Raw genomic sequence first — 24,401 nt, forward strand, 5'->3', positions numbered from 1 at the left:
GCCAGAGAGTTGGGGAGAAGGGAGAGTCTGCACCCCCAGTCGTCATGGTACGAGCATCCGCCCTCCTCCCACACACCCCCAGAACGGGCCATGTAAAGATCCCACAGTGGAAAGGACAACTGGAAGGGAGGGCCAGAAGTAGGGGAACCCCTCCAGGGGGTTGAGACTATACCTGCTTCAGAAAGCAATCAGCAAGCAACCAAGTGAGCCTGGGGCAGTACCCAGGCAAGCTGGGAATAGTGGATTGGGAACCCCAAACATCAAACAATAAGCCATCAACTGTGATCAGACATGCCATACTCAGCCTACAGGCTTGAAGGCTCAAGGGGTCTGCAACAATAGTCCCTGGGCTCATCAATCATTAGGTGGCCCGACTTCAGTGGAAAACTGGTCTTTTCACCACCCCGTCCTGAATCAGGTCCACCACAGCCTTGATCACCTTCTCCCTATCACTCCTGGTGTCTGGGCCCTGGAGCAGCATGTCCTCAGTACCTGGTGGCAGGGAACTCAGGGCCGCAATGGAAGGGGTGGAGGAGATTGGGGCTGTATCCATGGCCCGTCAAACAGACCATCCAAGAAGGACTGTAATGCCTATGAATCATACAAGTCTTTGGATTTGCCATCTATTGTGATCAACATGCGTGCTGGCTCAAAGAGGCCACACTTTATATCCCACATGAATAGTTGTGGCCTGAGGAACAAAAAGGCAATAAGTATCTCATTCGTTTCTCTGGAAAACTCAGCCACAATTTGTATCTCGTGACTTTCAAAATCATAGGGCCAATGTGACTGCACTGCTGTACCAATCTGCCAGGCCTAATCTTGTCGGAGAAAACAAACACTGATTGGCCTTTCTCACAACGATGCCTGGGACTGGTGTAGCCAGATTTTCCGGACACACTGCATCTCCAGCGGGGTGATAAAGTCCCGTACGTCAGTGCCTCTGCCTTCTCCAGAATACCAAAGAGACAGATATTGTCTTCTCTGCATTGATCCTCAAGGTCGTGATCTTGTCACATAAGACCCTGAGTTTCCGGTCCCTTTCCGGAATGAGATAAATTCTGGCTTCCAAGAAAGACAAGCAATTATCCAATTCCTTTACCTTGTCATGGAAGCCCGTAATATCTACCCGGATGGATTTCATTTCTACCTTGAGGTGGGTCATCTTCGTGGAAATGGCCTCCAGCCTGTGCTCACTGCCATGATTTCCTTGAGGTTCAAGTCAAATGTAGCCTCCGAGGGGCCCACCTGAGAGGGCGGCAATTTGTCCTGGAGGACAACCTCTGTGAAGAGCAGTTGCCTTGTCGGCTTCTAGGATGCCATGGCCAGACAGTAAAGGGCGGAGGAAAGAAGTGTGTGCCAGCAGCAGGTAACCAGCCTGGAGCCCATCCCTCCAGGCCAGATAGAGGTCAGCAAGGAAGCAATGATGAGACAAGGAGAGAAGATTAAGAGGAGTCAGGCCTGCAAGTCCCACAAATGCTTCCGCACATATGGTGAGGACCTCAGGGTCCAGAAAGAAGATGAAGGGGAGGAGGCACCCCCAAATGTTTATGCTCTTCCCTGGCGTGCAGCCACTCTGGCCGGGGAGGGGGGAAGCTGAAGACCCAATAGGTATGAAGTGAGGACCAAGCAGCCTCCAAAGGTCCAGGCCATGGCCAATCTGCTCCCAGCCTGCTCCCACCAATCCTCTGAACACTCTGTCAAGGTCACCAGGAAATGGTGCTGGCAAACACCACAGGGAATTGATGACAGATATCCAGGTACCCAGGCTGTCCCTGCTCAGGGGCTCATGCACTAATTGGTGCAGCCACTCCCAGCGGGGTGCATCTCAGAAGCTACGACCTGACCCACAGTCTCCCCTAGGAATCTGGACAAAATACTTCTCAGATGTACAAATCTCAGGAGGTCCCGCTGGAGTTGATTAGGTCCTCAAAGCACTGTAGATGGCAGGCAGAGGGGAGAAGGGCAACACACCCAGTAATCAGACGTTCCACCGATACGGGGGACGTCATATCAGACCTCCCCAAGTTCATCCGGTAATCCGCTGTTCTGCACTTTGGCACCGGTTCCTCCAAGAAGTCTCTCGTCACATGGGGCCCCAGGTTGCAGGTCTGGAGGGGAGGATGGGTGGTCACAAAGGGATTGTTTCTCACTGCGGGCCGGTGTGCAGGCCCCGCAAGCCAGTCACGCAGGCTTGCAGAAATGAAAGCATGTAGCCAGGGTGTGCAGGCCCACTATCAGGGGAGTGGTGAGGAAATAGTGCAGGGGGAAGGAGGTGCTTGATGGAAATGGTGCCTCCCAACCATGCGCTGGTCACTGAGTCATGGGCTCTGGCTGTTCTCCCAAAGGTCGGCCATCATCTGGGATCGGCTGCACTGTGCCTAGTGGGCCCGGATAGGCAGCAAGCCCGGTTCAGTGAAGCCTCTCAGGTCAAGAGGCGCCCACAGTTCAGTTTGATGTGGTGTAGACATGTTAGACGTGAATATGCTCAGGACCCTCAACCCCCCAATGCTGGAGATGTGGAGGGTGCTAGCTCCTCCCTTGGCTTGGTGCTACAACTTGCAGGGCTGCTAAGATGCACAGGACTGTAGGAGCCAGCCCTGAACTGCAGTCACCTGCTCCTGATCATCAAAGCACAGGATTGGGGTTGCTGGGCACCGAATCAAGTCACCATTGATCCACGGGCCCCCTCCTTCACCAGGGATTCTGGATGCTGCTCAATTCCAGCTCTGTGGCCCCCTCCTGGCTTTGGAGAGATTGAGGCTCAGCCGGCCATCTCTAATGACGACCAGACTTCGCCCCCTTGAAAAACTCTTACAAAAAGCAATGGGTGAACGGGCTAACCTTGCCTTCATTTGTACCAATTATTGATGACAAATGATTTCACAGTAGCTAAAGCTGTAGCTATCAAACCTAATCACCACAGAAATGAATGACTCTCTATTATGGTACAATCCATCATTAGTTGATATGGCTCTTGAGCTGCTCTGGGATGCATCAGAAATATAATGGCAGTCCCTGAGCATACCAGTAGACATAAACGGAAGGTTACATTATTTATTATAAGCGTCTTGGAGCTGGCATTGACAAGGAGGAATGTGCATTCTCATTTGGCCATGTGCAATTCAGAGAGAGATACTTTAGAGGGGGCATTCAAAGACATTGAGTAGTGCTGCCCCAGCCCAGCACACACTTCAGAAGGGAATGCACTGACCTCCAGCTATCATTACAAGGTTGAGGAGCCTGTATTGAGCCACTGTGTCTTGGGGGGGCTGACAAACTAATTTGAACCCTTACTAATGGTTACCTTCAGCCAGTAGTATGTTTTAAGTCATCCATAATACATAAAAGTACATTTTAAAAACTAGGAAGTAAGACTCGAGCCAGGCCACCATTAGTTCCTTATCTAATGTGATGAGAGTGGCATCACATCGGCTTTCTAGGCACATATCGTGTTTTCTGAAAAAGTGATTGTTCTTTCACTCAGAGATTGGCTCATGTTATGTCATGTTTGCTGTTTGAATGGTGGGCAGGATGCAGGAGTTTTTGTTGAGTGATCATTTAAAGACTAGTTTCCTTCCACCCATACTCTATTGAACGTTATCTTACTCATCAATGGTTTTCTCTTCAGCTTAAAAGCCACTTACATCTTTGCCTCCTCCATCTTGTTTGCTTCTTCGTTAGCGCCTGAGATGATTGAGAGATTTAATTCCTAAACCAGCTTTGTCTGTCTGGATATGTATACCAGTGGACGGTTTTATGTGGGGGGTTCCGCCAATAATCGGTTATCACTTCTGAAAGATTTAGTTTTGCTACAAACACTATTTCTCGCATGGCAGGCAAAGAAATTACCCAGCAATGGTGCAGCTATAGTGATCCAAGACACCGTTTTAAAAACAAGGCGGTGCAATACTACTTCTACTCAATTCAATCTACCCGAATCCCAGCCATATCTTTACAAAAGTGAGTAGGCATGCTGCTCATGTGTGGTGTTTTGCAAGTGCAGATTTCTTTTAACAGAGAACTAGACCTGACTGTCCTAATTATTTCAACTGTTAGTAGACCCATTTATTGGCCCTGTCCAATGTGGTGCAGCAACTTACGTTCTCATATCAGAGGCCATTTTGTGACACCTTCTGTGCCCCTTCTCTTTATTGTGCAACTGCGGGTACTGCACCTTCACACCAAGATAATCAGAGAGCACTGTATGGGTGGCTACTTCGGGAAATAGTGAATGTTGGAGAATTTCTCTTAATGAGTTTTGAATGATGTCATTTGCTAACAAGAATATTTGTATGTTCACTTTTTTCATCTGTTGGTAAATTAACAAATGCACACTTTACTGGTAGGACTGTTTTATTTGTGCGGTCTGCATTTATTGTATGATCCTGCAACATTGTTCTTATGGTATGCATGAGGACGGTGTGTTATATTATCTTACAGGGGTCTACCAAAAGGGCTTGACCAATCAATATCTGAATGGCTTGTAGCCGGCTACTCTGTGAGACTCACTTATCTAGTTATAAACACGGTAGGATGGGGATTTCACTAGATTCCTGTGCAGTCTACAACAGAGGCCATATCATGATGATATTTTCTATGCTTCTCCAGCACATAAAAAGTTAGCACGCTTTTTGGGGCATCGTAAGCACATACATTAACTCAAAATATCTTCTGCTAATGCTTATTTTGCAGATAGCAGAGCTCGATGACATGGGCAATAATTGCCTCTTTGTGTTTTCGAGCTGTGTGTGCTGCCAGAAAAATGTGCACTACTTCGGAAATATTTTGAGTACAGTTATGAGCTCAAAACACCACAAAGAAGTGCACAGGCCAGTGGCGTAACACGAAAGAGTGGTTCACCCTGCAGAAAGTGATGAGCGCTGTCTGCATCATCCATATTTCACATATATTAATCGGCCCTGGACTCAAAGGCATTGGAGGCCAGCATGGACTGGTGGTGGAGGGATGGGGTAGGGTAGGGTGGGGAGGTATGGCGGCGAGGCGGACAGGAGGTTAAGGGGTGTAAATAAAATAAAAAATACATTTGTTACCTCTTTCTGCGTACTCCTCATCGCATCTCTCCTGTGGCCGGAACAAGGTACAGGAAGCACCCAGGCTGACTCTTCCCTGAGACAATCACAATGCTGCATTGCAGTGTTGGGATTGGTCTGAGTGCTAAACCATGGCACTCAGATGGGGACAGGGAGCCTCGGCATGTTCTTCACCCAGGCTGTAATGCTGTATGGGTGGGGAGCATGCTAAGTGAGCATGAATGGTTGGCCAGCCACAGGCCACATGTGCTTTGATACAGTACAGAAAACGTCCTCATAATATGGCTCAAGGATAGTTAATCCACTCTAGGCCTGCTTCCTTAACAAAGTAACGCAAACACAGTTCCACTTGTAAAGCTAATATGTAATTTTCGTCAGACAAATATTTAATACAAAGATGATAGAATTAACAAAATAATACAAAGTGGTTGTTAACTAACCTTCTGCCTTGATAACCATAATTCCACGTGCAAGGTCAATTGAAGGGGATATTTGACTCAGTCTAGGTTCTTGCTTTTGACTAAGACAAACTCCAAATGGGTTCACGATCATCCAATTACGGTCATACAACAACCCCAGACTTCCAACGGGCCACTCCGACACCTGATGAGGTACAGAAAAATCAGCCAGACAGTGAAAATGAATCCATAACTATCATTATATTTAATAAAATACATATTCATAACAAAAGAAAGTATAAAAAAAAGGATACACAATTTCTTTTTTTAAAAGATGTCTTTAAAAAATAAAAGACAATTGGTTGACACTTCCTTGATCAAACTATATATAGTTTTCAGCTTTCTAAAAGATTTTCATGAAGTAAAACATCATATTTTGAAGGTTCAAACAGGCAAATGCTCACTGACCTCTGCTATAGGTCTCAAAAAGTAAGTAAATGCCTGCAAATCTCTGTAGACAATTAACGCTTGATAAATAAATGCCAAACATCAGGATTAAGTCCAAAAAGTAATACAAATAATATTCAATTTCACATTTCTGTGATGAATGGCTCTGGAATCTGTGGAGTTGCCAGCTGTCCCCCAATAAGAACAATACCCCACTTGTGGGTGGGCCGCGAGACAACAACACAAAAGGCCCTAAAGCGCTACTTTGAGAGATTTTCAATCGGGGTAGCTGCGGTATTTGGGGCCATGCTGTGGTTCCACCCATGCAAGACTATAAACCTCAGAATTTTTTGAAAACTATACAACCAGGGAATTCTAGGGTGGTGGGTCATATGTGGATCCCATGACGTTTTCTTATCCACAATGCTCTGCAAAACTCCAACTTTATCTGAAATCAAACATTTTCCTTATATATCTGTGATGGAAACTTCCAGAATCTCCAGGAATACACAAAATGCCTACCACCCTGTGTTACCCCACTTGTGCCAATAGAAACTGTAAAATGAACAATTGTAGGACAGAATGCAGAACAATGTCATACATTCACCCCAGTACAGAGATCTGGGCCTAAAAACTCTGTGCCACATGTGTGGCTTGGACTAGTGCTCACGACAGGGACGGATCAAACCAAGGTCAATGGAAACCCTTGTGAGAGGACTCATATTGACCTTATAACTTGAAACCATACCAGATGAAAGCAAGTTATGCCTTCCCTACTCTGTGCTCTGCAGTTCAAACCAGCACCCTTAGAAGGATCCTTCCAAAATTCGAAAAGAGTGTTAGTTTGATTTCCATTAATACATCATTACCTTTCCTGTCAACAATGGTTTGCCTCTGCTTGCACAACCAACAAATTACTTTCCAAAGCACAACAAATCTACAACTGCATGACATTACTTTCACGTTATTTTAACTTGTTTTTGTAAACTCACATTGTTAACATGTTTTGAAATCAGGGGTAACTTGCTTATTAGGGAATTCAGAACTAATAGAAGTATGCATATCTCATGTGTTATGTTTAAATGTTCCTTTCTATATATTTGTTCCCAGGGTTTTAAGTGGGATGAAAAAACTGGGTGGTCTCTCAAAGGGGGGTGGCAAATGAAATTAAAGCTGTGGCTTAAAAACATGTAAGCTAAAAATCTGTGTTCTGCCCGGCAAATTTAGCTATTTCTGTCCTTTCATCCAGATATATGGTACAACCAGTAACATCATACCTACAACACGTCAGGACTAGTGGCTTTGTCAATGGTTGTTAGTTGCATAAGATAAATAAGCAGCAACTATGGCTTGTATATAATATTGAAAAAGCTTCCATTTAAAGCCCTGGTGACACCACGACAATGTTGTTGCTCCTGAGTTTTAAAAAGAGAAGGGAAATCCAGAGAGAAAATGACTCTCTTTAAAGGATTCCCTTCCCCTACAACGCTCACCTGGTATGACATCATGCAGTAACTTCTCCACTAGTGAAAAGTCAGTAGTGTGGGCAGCGTGCATCGATGTGCCTGCTGTCACTTCAGTGCGGAAAAAAATGGGCCGCCTGTGCCGGGGCACAAAAGAGAGCCCGATAGAGACCCGTTTTTGAGACCCCCTTCAAAAAACTGCTGGCCCACTTAAAGCCCTGTTTGTTCCCCATCTTTTTACACTGAAATGGGTACTCTGCTCCATCTGTAACCACCGGCTTGTGGCCTGAGATCTTTAACACGCACACACTCCTAAATGTAAAAAGTTGCAAGTGCAGAAAAATACACATGCAAACACTTACACACAAGAATACACATGCAAGTAAAATCACCTCCCACAAATTATGCATTGCTTCTACATTCTCCACCTTGACCCAGAAAGCAAGTCTCAAGCTTGCAAATTCAGATTTAGTTTATTAAATATGCAGAGCAGTTTCTACGAATACAGGTGATCAAGTGATTGCATCTCCTGATTTATTTATGAAATAAATGGCTGAGTTTACGCATATGAAGCATATCGTATGTTTGAAAAATGCATGATTTTGTATTAGTTAATATTTTGTTCTAATTGTGTTCCTTTTCCATCATGTGTAAAGTGTTAGGATGCACTCACAACCATTCTGTAAAATGATTACACATGCTTTGTGGTATGCAGGGCACGGCCCAGCTTTTCAAATGTATTAAACAAAATGATTATATAGCTGGACATTAAAAAAATAATTGAACATTTTTGTGGAATTTCTTTTGAAAGGGTGTCGTCCATCGATGGTATTACTGAAGTTGTAGGTGGCCCTAAACACAAACAAAATAAATGACAAAACACCTCATAATGCCTTACCTCCAGTGCTGCACAGGATGCGATTGGATAGATGTAAATATGAGTAAGCGTGATGGGTGTGGCACCCTCTTTTGTTGCTGTTGTTGTTGCTGGTGTGTCAGACACAGCTTGCTTGCTAGGCTGCACATTTAAGTTGTTGTTCCGGTCCAGAATGGAATTTTTCCAGGCACCATTATGTGAGGAAATGGGATCACTACAAGGTTTTGCATTTTTGAGTATTTCCTTGAAAGATCTGTCAGTGACCGGGGAGAGCAAGCCTGGTATGGCATGCTCTGTGGTAGTTGGATGGCCAGCATGAGGGTTCAGCTGAGATGAACGCTTGATAAAAGTGTCTATGATGAATTTGAGAAAAGTCTGAGCATCTTCAAAAGTGGACATGTAGCCAAATGACATTCTTACAGAGCCAGTAGGACGTCCATCAATCACATCCATGTCGTCTCCACAAATGTGCCCAGCCTTTTGGGAGAAAAGAAAAGAACAATTAGCCGTTAAGCACGAGGATGCATCTGTTGTGGGCTTCTTTACAAATTGCTTATATGGCCTTCTCTTAACTCTGCATTGCATCAAGTGAGCAAAACAATGCCTAATGACAAAATATTTGCCAACAAATGAAATTTATGGTTTCCTAAATTGGACGATAAACAGAAAAATTACGTTTTCATAGCAGGAAGAACATTTAAAACATGCCAGTTAATACCCACGAAAGGTGGCTTATGCGCTTCTTTTATTATGCTTTTATATGTTTCTATTGTCGGAACTGTGATTTTATGTGTCAATCAATGTATTTGTACTTTAACTTTTAATGTGCAGCATGTGTATGTATATTTAAATAAATTTGAACGAAGAGCCATTTGTACCAGAAAACAAAATAATTAATTGCAAATGACTGGACCGAGTGCGTTCTTCTCTTGCACAATTAAGCAGCCAATATTTTGTGAATTACGTAATGCTCCCCTGCTTTAAATTTGGGAGGAACAGGATTGTCATTCGAGGGCAGTAAATGTTCTGATAGTTAGTGATGTCAGTCACTGCTGACTCATACATAGTTGTGGTAACACATTGGCCCAGGCGAATTCTGGCATTATTCCCAAATACTGGATTTTATGTATATTGTTTCCGGTCCAAGGAAGGCATGGCTTGGCAGTTCGTGCCTGACTGTTCCCATGAGGCAAAGGGTCAGACTGATTTGCATATGACCATGTCTGAACTGGGGTGGAAGAGAGGGCTAAAGAACTGAGAGAGCGCAAAACTGAGAAAAATGTATCAGTGCACCATATTTACTAGTTAGATGCATGAAATAGTTAAAGCACGTAGAAGTGTTGAAAATACATAAGAATTACATATACTTACGAGTGTTTAATCAATGTAGAGAGCATATTATAGAGTGTGAAGCTAATGTAATAATGTTTAGACAATGTCAGAGTGCTGTTAAGACTCCATGTTATGTGACTGTTGCAGAAGAAAATGCAATGCTGCTAAACGTAGAAATGCAGGCCTCATGGGAATGTGTGAAGAACGAAAACATGCTTTTGCAGTTCACATTCAACGGATTATTACTTTTATTGCTATTTTAGAATATTATTGATCATGCGTTAGAAATCATGTTTGTAGAAGTGTTTCATATAATCAAAGTGTATTAAGTAGAATCATATTAGTTTAGTTTAAGAAATAAAGGTTCACAGAGTGCAGGCCTCTTCCAAAGTAATTTAGTAGGCCGGAAAGATAAAGTTGCTTCTTTGATCTGCACGTGTTAGTTAGAATTGAGTCTCGTTAAGCATAAATTGTCATTCTTATTCGAAGTTTTATGACCTAAAAACAGATAACTGGAGGTTGGAATTTGGGGCCCTATTCATGGGTGTCTGTTTGCAGGTGTGAGGGGGTTCCAATCAAGAGAGTGATGAATAGAGCTCTGTACGGGGAGACAGGCACAGGCCTGGAGGAGGTTCCAAGAATGTAATGGGGGGTACCGGCGAGCGGAGAAGAAGCCTGGGAAGCAAGGTCAACGCTAACAAGAGGCCCAGAGGAGTATCAGTATGGAAGAAACCAGAATCGAAACCACGTGAAATGTGTACGTGAGGGGCGTCTCTGAGGGGTTTTTCAACAATGCTTGTGATTTTGTATTAGGGACAGCATCCTGGGGTGGAGTTAGAGCATATGGCCTGAGGACCCTTAGAGAGCGGATGGGTAGGCAGAGAGGGCACTACTCCAATGCACAGAATTACATCAGAGACTAAGGGAAAGTGAGTGAACTTCTTTGGAAGTCACCACTGCTGACACCTTTTTAGCATAAGATTCTGTTAAGTAGGGATGTCACTTAGTCCAGTGTAGGGACAGTCTAACCTGATTCTTTTCTTTTTGTAAATGACGCTCCAGTTACATCTTGTGTCAATTCTTGCAAACCTGTTAATTTTTGAATTGGCTTTAGTTGTATTTTTCTGCCAACTAAGATCGTTCAGAGAATTCATGTTTGTATTGGTGCCAGTATACCTTTTGAACCTTATATTGATATGCTTGTATCTTCAATTATCTTTGGCTTTATAATAAATCTTTAAAACTGATTCGTGGTAAGTGGTTCTTCAGAGTCGTATCAATCATTGGGTTGATTAACCTGGTAGTAGATTGTTTCCTTTCCTCTATGACAGGCAACAAAGATTCAGTCGACCTAAGTGGGGATTTAGATCAAGAGTAATCAGATAGGAGATCAAAAATCCCGCCTTTCCAGAACGGTGATGGATTAAAGCCAGATCTGTTGACTGGCTGTGAGTGTTTGATTGGTTCAGATGCTCTGTCCATCACCACCCCCTTTTGTACCGGTTTGTTCGCCAAAAGTTGGCAGGGTATGCTCAGACGTGAGTCCCTTGCTCTCTTTGCCACTGGTTTCAAGCAAACCTGGCAGAAGACGGCTGTAATGCCAGAAACGGGTCCTAGGAAGCTTGTTTCCGGTCCAGGGAAGGCATGGCTTGGCAGTTCGTGCTTGACTGTTCCCATGAGGGACAGGGTCAGACTGATTTGTATATGGCCAAGTCTGAACTGGGGTGGCAGAGTGGGCTAAAGAACGGTAATGGATTAAACTCAGATCTGTTGACTGGGTGTGAGCGTTTGATTGGTTCAGATGCTCCGTCCATCACCACCCCCTTTTGTACCGCTTTGTATGCCATAAGTTGGCAGGGTATTCTCAGACGCGAGTCCCCTGCTCACTTTGCCACTGGATTCAAGCAAGCCTGGCTGAAAACGGCTGTAATGCCAGAAACCAGTCCTAGGAAGCTTGTTTCTGGTCCAGGGAAGGCATGGATTGTCAGTTCGGGCTGGACTGTTCCCATGAGGCACAGGGTCAGACTGATTTGCATATGGCCATGTCTGAACTGGGGTGGCAGAGTGGGCTAAAGAACAGTGATGGATTAAACCCAGATCTGTTGACTGAGTGTGAGTGTTTGATTGGTTCAGATGCTCCGTCCATCACCAACCCCTTTTGTACCGCTTTGTTCACCATAAGTTGCCAGGGTATGCTCAGACGTGAGTCCCTGGCTCACTTTGCCACTGGAATGAAGCAAGCCTGGCTGAAGACGGCTGTAATGCCAGCAACCGGTCCTAGGAAGCTTGTTTCCGGTCCAGGGAAGGCATGGCTTGGCAGTTCGGGCTGGACTGTTCCCAGGAGGCACAGGGTCAGACTGATTTGCATATGGCCATGTCTGAACTGGGGTGGCAGAGTGGGTTAAAGAACGGTGATGGATTAAACCCAGATCCGTTGACTGGGTGTGAGTGTTGGTTGTCCCTTTATTTTCTCTACAATGTCCTAGTTTGGTTTTGGTCATAATTTTATAAATTATATTTCTTTATTATACTATTCTGCAGTTTTCTCCATACTATCAAATTATCTTATTTCACAGTATTTTCCTTTACATTGTGGGGTACGACAAGATTGTCCTCTTTCACCACTTCTCTTTACACATGCCTTTGAAACTTTCTTGATAAGAATTTGTTCAAATTCTCAAATTACAGGTTTTAAGTAGGGGTCTAACCAATTAACATTATCTGTTTATGCAAATTATATTCTACTCTTTTTATCACAACCACAATCGTCTCTGCAGGCTTTCTTATCTGAAGTAGAGTTGTTTGCATCTGTGTCTGGTTATATATCAAATGTTTATAAATGTGAAATCCTTCCATTGAACAAGTTATGTTTTTTTTAAACACATTTTATTTGGTTTTCCAATTTTTTTCATATTATACAAAACATTATATCTTATGCAGACACAAGTCCATAGACTATATATTACAGTGGTGTGTAGTACATTTGCATTTAGACTTTAGTCCTGACTTCGATTCGCTGAATCACAGCAATCCTATTGCACATCATGCGCTGAAGAAGTAGCTTGATTGTAATTGCAACAAAATGACTAGATTCATATGCAAGTTTATTAACATTGTTCCTAAAACTTATTTAACTACCCCTCCCAACTCTCCCCCCACTATTGGAACCACCCCAATGCATGCCATTGTCATCTGAGTTCATCCTATTGCCCCCAGTATTTCTTGTAAGGGCAGCCCATGTTTGTGGGGAACTGATGCACTATATTACTATGCTTTGTGTTGTTCTATTATGTGTGGGCAGGGACTGGTCTACCATTTATACCAACTCCTCTTGAGATATGGGGACAAGTGTAGTCTCAAGTGATTTTAATGCTTCCATTATAAGGCCCCATTCTATGGAGATCGTCCGTTAACGTAGGCCTGAGCTTCTTCTCATCTTTTAGCTGCGCTTTCTGTAGCTCCCCATCGCACCTCTTCCCCGTGCCGAGTGTATTCATTTGGGGACCTGGCAGACTTCCGTTACATTGTTATGCAGAGTTTCGCTATTAGCAGCACTATGTGAGTGAAGCGTATTTTTACTTTCAGTGTTTTTGAGCGTTGTATCGTACCCCCAGGGCAGCTGCCAGCTCTTTCTCACATGGGTAGGCCTGTTGCTGATCTAATGCTGGTGTTTATCTTGTTCCAAAATTCAGTATTCATTGGGCACGACCATAGCAAATGGAGAAGATCAGCTTCTCCCATTTTGCATCTAGGGCAATAGTGTTTTGTATCGGGAAACATTGGTTGCAGGCGGTGCGGAGTGAGATAGGTTCAATGTAATATCATGAATATGATGTATTTGAATTTGGCATTGTGAGACACCTTTTTTGGGTATTCTAATATCCCCATCCATTCATTGTCAGTCAGATCTTTCTCAAGATCCTCAACCCACTTGTTGCGCACATTAGTAAGAGGAGACCCTGTATTGGGATTGAATGCTTCTATACAGTCATTTTGTAAAATGGCGCCCTGTCCCCATTAAATAAAGTGCCTTTACCAGTGCATGGGTTGGGGTTCCACCCTAAGCAGAGCCTAATAATTATTGGTGTAGTGGAGTATTGCTGCATTTGTTAAATATAGGTTACAAGGTACCCTGTTTTCCCCAGTAAAGTTCTCACGATCCATTAGGGCTCCATCGCTAAACAGCACTCCCCCTGTGGTGACCCCACCATCTAACCACGCATTTATTCTGTGTTTGGTGATTAGGCCCATGGTCATGGAAATCCCAAGGAGTGGTATATTATCTGCATACGGGGGACACTTGTACCTATATTGCAGAGTCTTTCTACAGTATGCGAGCGCCATATGTAATAATGTCAGGGAAACATGTGATATCGTGGCCCAGGATAGCAGTAGCGTGTGCAGAGTGCCTTGGCTGATGTTTCAGACTGTGTAGCCTAGTTCATGCAGATGCAGATTGCGGCCCACAAGCCAGTACGACAGCCATTGAAGTTGTCTCGCATAACAGTAGGCTCGAAAATCAGGTGCACCCAGTCCTCCATTGTCCGTGTCTAGTTGCAGTTGAGCTGGCTCTATCATTTGGCAGACAGTTCCCCAGATCAATTCAGATAGCATAGTTTCTAGTGATTTAAAAACAGGGGTGGGAATTAATACTGGCATATTCGTAAAGAAATATAAAAGCCGAGGGAGGACCACCATTTTTGATATAGCCAATCTCCCCATCACAGACAAGGGTAGCAACGTCCAGAAGGCTGTCTGCAATCTTAGTGCCCTCAAGGATTACCCTCTATTAGGTCTAGTGGGCTATTTGGATTCCTAGATATTTGAATGTGTGCTGCGCTACAGCTAGGGATAATTGCCCAAATTGTATCTCGTCTGGTCATTCTCCATGGCTGAAGAAAGAGGCTTGGGACTTTGTCTCATTTATAGTAAGGCCCGAGATCTTTGCAAATTGCGAGAAAAACTCTGGAACCGGCTCTAGGGCATTAATCAGGTTTTTCGCACAAATAATTATTTCGTTTGCAAAGGCAGACATCACATGTGTGGTGTTACCCAGCATGATGCCCATTTGTTCAGCAGATGACCTCAACTTAATGGCCAAGGGTACTAATGCTAGTACAAACAATAACGGCGATAGGGGGCATCCCTGTCGTGTGCCTCTGCCAACTGGATATGCGCGTGAGATGTGACTACCAGCGTGGGCCCTTGCCTTAGGAGCTGAATATAGGAGCTGCACTCACTTCATGTATATTGGGGATATGCCAAATTTTACCAGGGTCCTGCCCATATAGTCCCATCTGAGGCTGTCCAATGCTTGTCTCAAGTCTAGCGGGATGCAGCTAGAATTGTGTAGGTCTATAGGGATGGATGCCACTACATGGTAAAGTCTCCTAATATTTTGTGATGTACTACGTGCTGATACAAAGCTACATTGGTCTGAGTGGATTAATTTGTGTAAACATGGGAGTAGGCGTTGTGCCAGAATTTTGCTTAACATTTTGTATTTGGTAGTAAGGAGTGATTGAGGTCAGTATCCTGAGATGTCAGTTGCCAATTAGCCCGGATTAGGCAGAGAGACCACTTAGCCCTGCATTGTGGTTGAGGGTAGTGATCCCGTGTCTATTGCAGATTTGTATAGTTGTTCTAGGTGTGAGATACGGGCAGATGAGAAAGAATCAAAAAATTATTTCTGTAGGCTGTCCAGGCCCGGGGCCTTGTTTTGCGACAAGTCCCGGATAGCCTCCTTTATCTCTATTTTAGTAATGGGGCCGGATAGGGTTTCTTACTCTACGGCTCAGCTGGGGGAATGTTAGGCTATCTAAGACTATACTGAATAAGTCATTCACTATGTGCGGGGGGTGTTGATGAAGTGATTAATGATATACATAGAAGGCCTCATTTCTTTCCTGCTGTGTGTGCACTGTGTCCCCTCCTAGTGTGGCCAACTTCACATATTTGTACAAAAGAGGGTGTGTCTCTTATTATACACGCCAGGAGTGTACCTGTCTTATCTGCTCTGGTGTGTTTTGTTTGGGTGTATGCTTTGTTATCTATTGTTCTGAGGGTTTCCTTCACTTAAGCATGTTTTATACAGGCCTCCTGTAGGGGCGCTGCTTTTGCTGGATCACCTATTGCTTCCTGCTCTAGTTTAGACATGTTGTTCTCTACTACTTTAAGATTGTTATGTATTTCTTGTCTGGCTCCAGCAATCGTACTTCTGGCTATGCCCCTTACACTGATTTGAACGTGTCCCACTCTATGTGGTGTGTGGACACCGTACCAGCATTTTCCGTGGAGTAGCTTGTGATACCCTCTGCTAGTGTGCTTTGGAAAACAGAGTCTTCCAGCATTTGTGGCCATGATTTCCAAGTGGGGGTTGGGCTAGGGATCCAGACCCAGGTTAGGGTGATCTCTAAGAGGTTGTGATCCAAAAAGGTCTTACCCAAAAATGTGGTGCATGTGACCTATGCAGTGAGAGGGGCCGAGCAGAGTATTCTATCTATCCTTTTATGGAGGTGATACGTGGGAGAGAAGAACAAGTATTCTCTATTGGTCGGATTTTTCAGGTGCCACACATCCCCTAGTGCCCATTTGCTCGCCCATGTACGTAGTGCTTCATCCTGTTTTATAGACCCTGCTCTTTGAAGTGGGGGATGGGATCGGTCTAAGTTTATGTCTATGACAGCATTGTAATCCCCACCCAATATCAACGGGTGATCAGCCCACCTTCCTAAATCGGATATGAGACCCATGAGGAACTTATCTTGATCAAAATTCGGGGCGTATATGCTTCCCAGCACTACCTGTGTGCCATCTAATTTGCCATGCACTAGTATATATCTCCCGGATGGGTCAGCTCGCTGCTCTATTGCCCTAAACAGGACACCGTTTCTGATCCAAATTGTTGCCCCACTGGCAAATGCTGAGTATGATGTGGAGAATACCTGGCCTCCCCCCTTTTCTGCAATTTACTTACTTCCCCCTCAACAAGATGTGACTCCTGCATGAACACTGGTTCAGTTGCACGTGTATTCTATGGTGTTTATCTATGGACCCCAGTTCTGCATGTTCCAGGTAATTATATTATAGGCACCCTGCATGTGGTCTTGTTTTTGTGTTTGTTATACTTACTCACTGGGTGTGGTAGAGTATGTGATCAATAGCGTGCCATGTGGGGTGGTCCAGATTCCCTTAAATCCCTATCTTTAACTTTGAATACCCGGTCCAGCACTAGAACCGTGCTGGCCAAAAATAAAGACACAACAGTGTAAACATTGAACAAGTGCTTAGTTGCTTTCACCATGTGAGGGGTGATTTCCATTGCCCTGGCTATTGAGTGCCTCAGGGGCTCATCTCGGCTCGGACCAGGGGAGCTTTCCAGTATGTACACTACAAATGTGAGAAAGGATGTGCGTGTTGCTATTTGCAGAAAGTCTTCAAGTACCGGATATGGTGTTCTGACTGCATAGTTTTGGACCATCCCACCTGGTGGTACCTCATCCCAGGAATCCATCAGACGTTTGAGGTGTCACAGTTCTAAAGAGTGGCAGGCTACTCCCAAAGTCAGAGTGGACACTGTTCTCATCTGAGGGGTCCGAAGTTGTGTAATGGTTGCAGTTTCAGAATGTGGTTGCCGCTGCTATTGCTTCTGTGGATCTATCCTGGGCTTGTTCCAGCGTAGGGTTCCTGTCTCTGTGCTTATTGGTTGGCTTGTTGCAGCATGATTGTCGATTCCGGGTGCTTCTTAGTGTTTGGGGATTTGCTTTGTGAGTAGGGCCCAGACTTCGTCGGGGGTAACATGATCTCCATCCATTCTTTTGCTTCTTCTGGGGTATAAAAAAATTGTGGTTTTTGTTCATGCATGAACTTTAATCGAGCTGGGAACAGATCGGCATACTTAATGTCCAGGGCTTAGAGCTTCTTTTTGACTTCTTGGTATAGAGTCGATCTGCGCTATCGTAGCATGGTGTCATCTGGGTACAAAGACACCTGGTGGTTCTCATAAGAGATTTTAGATTTTCTATGGCTTTCTGCAATAGCATGTCCTGATCCCTAAAGTTTAGTATTCTTGAAATCATGGGGCGCAGGGGAGCCCCAGCCGTTGGCCTACCGGTGGGGATTCTGTGCGCCTCTTCACACAGAAGAATGCGGATAGGACTTCTGGTTCCACCTAGTCTTGAAACCATTGTTCCATACATTTAGAAAAATTAGGCCCTTTACAGCACTCTGGCAGACCTATAACTCGAACATTGTTCCGCCAGGTTCTCCCCTCCGCGTCAGCGACTCTGTGCTGGTGCCTGGACGCTTGGCTTTGCAGTTGTGTTATCTACACTACGTGCTCCTTGAGTTGTGGTAAGATCTTAGCTACAGCAAGTTTGTGGTCCTTTACAGTGTCTGTCAGTTTGGCATCATCTGCCTTCAGGATAGTAAAATCAGTTGTTAGGGCGCCAATTTTCTGCTCTACTGACTTTATCGAGTTTCTCATCTCTTACAGGATTAAATCCATTTTTTCCATAGGTGCGTTCAGATTAGTGGGTGGGACACACTTAGTTAGCTAGTTGGGGACGTCCATATCACCCAATTGTTGTTTACTTGTAGTGTTTGCGTCAGTCACTTTTCCATTTGGGGCGCCCTATATTGTGGTGTTGCCTGTAACAACGGCCAAATGTGTTCCACTATGTCAATTGCACTGGATCAGTGCTGGGCAGTGCTTCTTGTTCACTTCCTAAGGCACAGGCCTTTCAAACGTGGGTATAGGGGCACAGGAGGTTTGTTTGCACAAGGAGAGGCCCCCCACAGATGGTGATGTATAGTTGTTACTCCCAATGCTGTAGTACATCCGCTTCAGGGCATCACATCCATGTCAGTGCCCCCCCAGTCTACACAGCAGGGTCCTGGGTCTCTACCTGAGTGCTGGAGGGAGGGGGGCCTCGAGGGCCTATATGGGTGTCAAGCACTGCCTGCCATCAGGCCAAGGAAATATGGAGCGGGGTCGGAGTGTCCTCAAGCCTGCAGTCCCTCTAGGCAGATCTAGCCAATTACGCCAGTTCTGATAGGCCTAGCATGGCCGGCGGTCTGGGTGCTTCTGCAGTAAACAGCAACAACATTCCGGGTAGGAAGGAGGACAGTGTCACCTGCCTAATAATAAGTGTGAGCACACAGCGTTTCTGTATAGTCTGAGATGGGTCTCTCAACTGGGGAACACTAAATAACACAACATATAGCATGATCAATGTAACATTTAAATGTATACAGACAAAAGTGGGTGCACGATGGACAGAAAACAATACTTTATTAAAGCCAAGCAATATTCTTTATATGTAGGGCCAAATACCAAAGGGATAGGACTCTGTTTTCTTTTGGGTAGGAAGTGCATATGAACAGTACTTAGAGAAATGTGTACATATTCAAACCAAAGCAATAAACAAAAATAGTATACAAATATATAATTACAATTAATAAACACACCTTCCCCATTGAAAAAAGATAAACCACAAAAACTATAAAACTCCTTTCATCCAAGCACTATCTAAACTATCAGGCACACCATCAGTCCATTCATGATACTAGCTCTCTAACACAATCATACAATTAAAAAGGTTGCAGAACAAAAGCGACAGAAAACGGAATTTGGAGAACATTTAGAGGGAGACACAGGAGGGTGTCAAAATTATTTGGCTAGAACCCAAGTCAGGTAGCTCAAAATAACATTGGGAAGAGATAAAGGATAAATAGTAAACCAAAATATTTAAATAGGTGTAGGTGCACAGGTCATAAACATGTACTGGTAGGTTTCAAGTTAGGAAGACACATTTTAGAGTGTTGTTTCATTTATAACACCATGCAGTTTCCGTCAAGCTCAAGGCTGACAGGCGTTTCGGTGAAAGGCTAGAGCACTAGCCGTCACCTTCAGGGCACAGAACGGATGCAGTCCAACAAGAAATGTTTGACACAACAGGGGACAAAGAACACCAGAGCTGTGTGGTCACTGAAACTGTATAGGGTTCAAGGGCGCACTGTATGGCAATTTTCAGATGGAGGTAAATTGGTCAGCTATGATGTACAAAAGTAGCTAGCTGAAAATACGTCCAACTTAGGCAGAGCTCAAAAGGGACAAAAGAAGCCTCAGCCGGAGACTAACGTATGGATGAATTGCTGGGCTGATAGGTGCATAATCAGGAAGTGTAGGATCCCGTGAGGAAGGATACAAAGGAATCCTAGAGGTCATTCAAACAGAACCTCTACTGGAAAATGGCAGAACCCAAAGGCCGAAGGGGGCACGAGGCAGAGCCCCCCACGGCACGTGGCATAACTTTCAAAGTAATTTCTGTTGAACGTGGCTTGTAGAATAAACTTGGAGACAGGATGCTCTGAAGAGATAAGGAAGTTCTTTAGTAAGGGATAAATCGTTTTGTCCATGGGGGTGAGTCCAGAACGATTTGAGTAAGCCAGGCCAGTACACAAAGATTTCAGCCACCTGATACTAGGGAGGGATGCGCCCAGCCGGCACAGGGCCTGACCCACCACTTTGTTTTGCTATTATTATAGGCCCCGGTGGCAGGTCAAGGCATCTCCTGCAGCAAAGTTGCGCCACCAGCAACAATCACTGGCTCCCAGGTGCATGCAATATTCAGAAACGGCGCCTCGTGGCTCAGGGAGTGCCCTGCCGGCTCGCCCCTCATTGGCTGCTCCCGGGATCATACACCAGTTGTAACGGCGGCTGTACACCAACTCTCTTCTCTGTGCTCAGCAGTGCGAGGGCATTTCAATGGGGCCTGGCCTACCAGGAATCAGAGCGCCCCCCACCACTGCTCGCCTCTCACAAATCATAGGAGGGAGGAAGGGGTCTGCACACTGGCCCCAATGGCGGCTGCACACCACCTTTCTTCTAGGTACTCAACGGGGAAGAGGCGTTTCAGTGGACTTGGGTCACCCAGGTGCTGGAGCCCCCTCAGGGTTGCAGGCTTGGCAGGCAGTGTGGGCAGTGTCCTTGTGGGGTGTGGGGGTGTGCGGGCCGGAATAACAGGCGTGGAGGCCGAATGTAGTGCGCTATGGTTAGCAAGGACTTTATTAGATACAGAGTAAGTCAAGTCCTTGGGCACGGTGTCCGGGTACAATCCTTGCTGGTCCTGCTCCGGTTCCTCGAGAGGGGGTCCGATGAGGAGAACACAGGTAGGTCTTCCACTGCCGGGCTGGGGGATCTCCTTCCTGGTTGCGGGCGTTGGGGTGTCCCTCGGAGGTAAAGGAGAAAGACACAGGGCAGTTAGTTCCAAAGCTCACGGAACTCAGATGACTGTCACCGGCACCGGGAGTGTAGGGTCGGAAATAGACCGTGAGGGAGGACGATAGGGTAGGGGAAGAAGGGAAAGTATAGGCGGGCTTCGGGATAGAGTGGTTGTCGTGAGGGGGGGGGTGGAAGGTATCATACCGTGTAGGGGTGACTATAATATACAGTGCGGGTGCGCGTGATATCTGTACAAGATTTACACTATTTACACTAATTACACAGGGCGGGGAAAACACGGAGAATGGTAACAGTTTAATCACGTGCCCCGCCGTAACTCTCATCCGAGTTACGGCCGCTTTCCAGCCACCTCCTGAGGGTGCCACCAATCCTCGCACCACAGTTCTTCCTCTTCGCCGCTCTCTCCTCGCGTCCTCTCTCCTACAACCTCCGCCGCCGGTCCTTCGCGTCTCGCCAACTCCTGCCACGAGTCCACCGCTGGGAACCACTCCACCTCTGTGTTGCCGGCCTTTATACCATCCACTCGGGTCTCTGAGGAAAGGCTTCCGGGGTCAGGCGGGGTCACTTCTGGTCCTTTAGTGGCCGTTGCACTTCCGGGGTCAATCCAGGTCGTTTCCGGTCCGCTGTGCTCCGGGGATGCTGTCGGTACCTGCAGGGAGACAGAGAGAGGTGTAGCCGGTTTTGGCTGCAGGTTAGTGTTGTCGCCCCTATGGGCGTTCCTACGGGGTCGCTGCGGCCTGGAGGTAAGCTCTGACCCTTCACATCCCCTTTCCCTAGGATTGTTTCTTGTAGGGGTCAGGTTTGGTGGATACCGGGAGAGGTAGTCTGCGTTACCCTGTTCCAGCCCTTTCCGATGTAATGTTCGGAAGCGAAAGGGTTGGAGAGAGAGGAACCACCTGAGTACTCGATCATTGTTACCCCGGTTACGTGCCATCCATTCTAGAGGGGCATGATCTGTGTATAGAATGAATTCCCGCCCCTCCAGGTAATACCGGAGGCTTTCTATCGCCCACTTAATGGCGAGTGCTTCTTTCTCTACCACTGAATAATTGGTTTCACGGGGAAACAACTTCCTGCTTAGATATAGAACGGGTTTTTCCGCCCCCGATTCATCTTTTTGAGACAATACCGCCCCCAAACCCTGGTCAGACGCGTCGGTCTGCAATATAAAGGGCTTGGAATAGTCCGGACTCATCAGTACTGGTTCCGATGTCAGGGAACGTTTGAGGAGATGAAAGGCCTGTAACAACAAGGGGGTCGGTTGTTTGAGGATCTCTTCCGTTTTCGTTGTTTTCTTTAAGAGATCCGTCAGGGGGGCTGCAGTATGGGAGAAGTTAGGTATAAATCTCCTGTAATATCCCAGCATACCCAGGAACGCTCGGAGATCTTTACGAGTTTGGGGAAAGGGAATGTCTTGGATGGTCCTGACCTTACTGTCTTGTGGCCGGATATGCCCCTCCCCCAGCAGGTACCCTAGATACTTCACGCTTTGGGCAGCTAACGTGGTCTTGGAGGGATTAATGGTGAAGCCAGAGGCACCTAGGGAGGTTACGATTGCTCGTACATGAGACAGATGCTACTCCCATGTGTCACTATAGATGACTATGTCGTCTAGGTAAGCACCCGAGTAGTGGGAGTGGGGCTGTAGAACCTGATTCATGGCCCGTTGGAATGTTGCTGGGGCTCCATGAAGGCCAAAGGGCATAACTTTAAACTGGAACAGGCCCTCTGGGGTGGAAAATGCTGTCTTGTGTTTATCCTCGGCTCTCAAGGGAATCTGCCAGTATCCCTTGCAGAGGTCGAGGGTGCTTATATACTGAGCCCTGCCGATGCGTTCGACCATCTCGTCTACACGAGGTAGGGGGTATGAGTCGAAGGCTGAGATCTTGTTTACCTCCCTAAAATCAATACAAAATCTGGTAGAACCGTCGGGTTTTGGTACTAAGACTATGGGCGAATTCCAGTCACTGCGGGAGGGTTCAATGATGCCCATCTTTAACATTTGATTGGTTTCCTCTTTTATGACAGCTCTTCGGGCTTCTGGGACACGGTACGGACGCTGCCTGACTATTTTCCCCGGTTCTGTATGGATGGCATGCTCCACTACTGTAGTGTGTCCTGGGAGGGAGGAAAACACGGTTTGTACTGAGGACAAGGTCTGGCAGAGGTCCTGTTTCTTGCTCTCAGATAGCTCTGTATCAAAGCAGCATTCAAAGGGGAGGGGGCTAACACCAGTAAAGACGGGACGAGGACCCTCCCATTTCTTTAGGAGGTTGATATGGTATATCTGGGTGTACCCCCTGGTGACGTCTGTTTGGACTTCGTATGTAACGGAAGTCACTTGTCTGGTGACGGTGAATGGACCCTGCCATTGTCCTAGCAGCTTATGGTCCGAGGAGGGGAGGAGCAACAGGACTAAATCCCCGGGAACAAAGGATCGGAGTTTGGTTCCTTTGTTGTATTGTTGCTTTTGAGACGTTTGAGCGGCCAGCAAGTTCTGTCTCACAATCTCTCGGATCTCTCCTAAATGGGTTTTCAGGTTGTTGACGTATTCGGGGAGAGGACGGGTCCGATCAGGTTCGGCTTCCCAGGCCTCTCGAGCCATGTCCAAAAGAGTTCGGGGGGCCCGACCATAGAGCAGTTCGTAGGGCGAATAACCCGTGCTACTTTGGACCTTGCACCGGATGGCAAAGAGGGCCAAAGGAAGCAATTCCTCCCACCTTTTGCTCTCGAGACCCAAAAGTTTTTTCAAGGTGGTCTTTAGCGTGGCGTTGTAGCGTTCCACCAAGCCGTCCGTCTGGGGGTGGTATGCTGAAGTTCTTATTTGTTTAATCCCCAGTTTGGAACAGACTTGGCGCATAAGGGAGGAGACAAAGGGGGTGCCTTGATCGGTTAAAATCTCTCGGGGAAACCCCACCCTGGAAAACATGGCAATGAGCGCTTTGGCTATGTTCTGGGTGGTTGGTTGACGGAGAGGCACAGCTTCAGGGAATCGTGTGGCGTAGTCCACTACTACCAAGGCATACCTACAGCCGCTCTTGGAGGGTAACAGGGGGCCTATAATGTCCATCCCCACCCTAGTGAAGGGGATATCGATCAGAGGGAGGGGCTGTAGGGGAGCTCTCGGTGGTCGGTACCGGCTGGTTTTTTGGCACACCGGGCATTCCCGACAATAGCGTTTAATCTGAGCGTACACGCCGGGCCAGAAAAACTTCTCCAGGATCGCCTCTCCAGTCTTTTCATAACTGAAATGCCCTCCTAACAGATGACTGTGAGCCAGAAACAATACTTTTTCACGAAACAACCCCGGGATAACCAATTGAGTGTTGGCCTGGGCTCCTCCCTTCCGATACAAGAGTCCATTCCGTATGAAGAAGTAGGGACCTACGTGTAAGGGGTCTTCATCGGGGAGTGCCCGACCCCAAGCATCCTGCAACACTGGATCTTCTTGCTGGGCGGCTCTGAATTCCCGATCGGTTTCCCACGGATGAGGGTCCACCTGTGCTGGGCAGGCCAGGGCGAACCCCCTCTTTTCCTTTTTCCTTTGGGCCTTGGTCTTCAAGGGTTTGGGTATCTCCACTGAAG

General features: G+C 46.1%; 1 protein-coding gene across 1 annotated transcript in view; it reads right to left on the bottom strand.

The window, feature by feature from the left end:
• Nucleotides 1-24,401, bottom strand: part of LOC147723040 (molybdenum cofactor sulfurase-like) — a 577,064-nt gene that overhangs the window by 158,022 nt on the left and 394,641 nt on the right. The window contains exons 8-9 of the mRNA XM_086965413.1: nt 8,261-8,716; nt 5,495-5,657 (exon numbers count right to left, since the gene is read on the bottom strand). Of these exons, the coding sequence (XP_086821539.1) occupies nt 5,495-5,657; nt 8,261-8,716 (619 nt within the window). The remainder of the gene's footprint in view (nt 1-5,494; nt 5,658-8,260; nt 8,717-24,401) is intronic.

Source organism: Lissotriton vulgaris, chromosome 4_1 (genome assembly GCF_964263255.1).
Source record: "Lissotriton vulgaris chromosome 4_1, aLisVul1.2, whole genome shotgun sequence".
Taxonomy (NCBI): Eukaryota; Metazoa; Chordata; class Amphibia; order Caudata; family Salamandridae; genus Lissotriton; species Lissotriton vulgaris.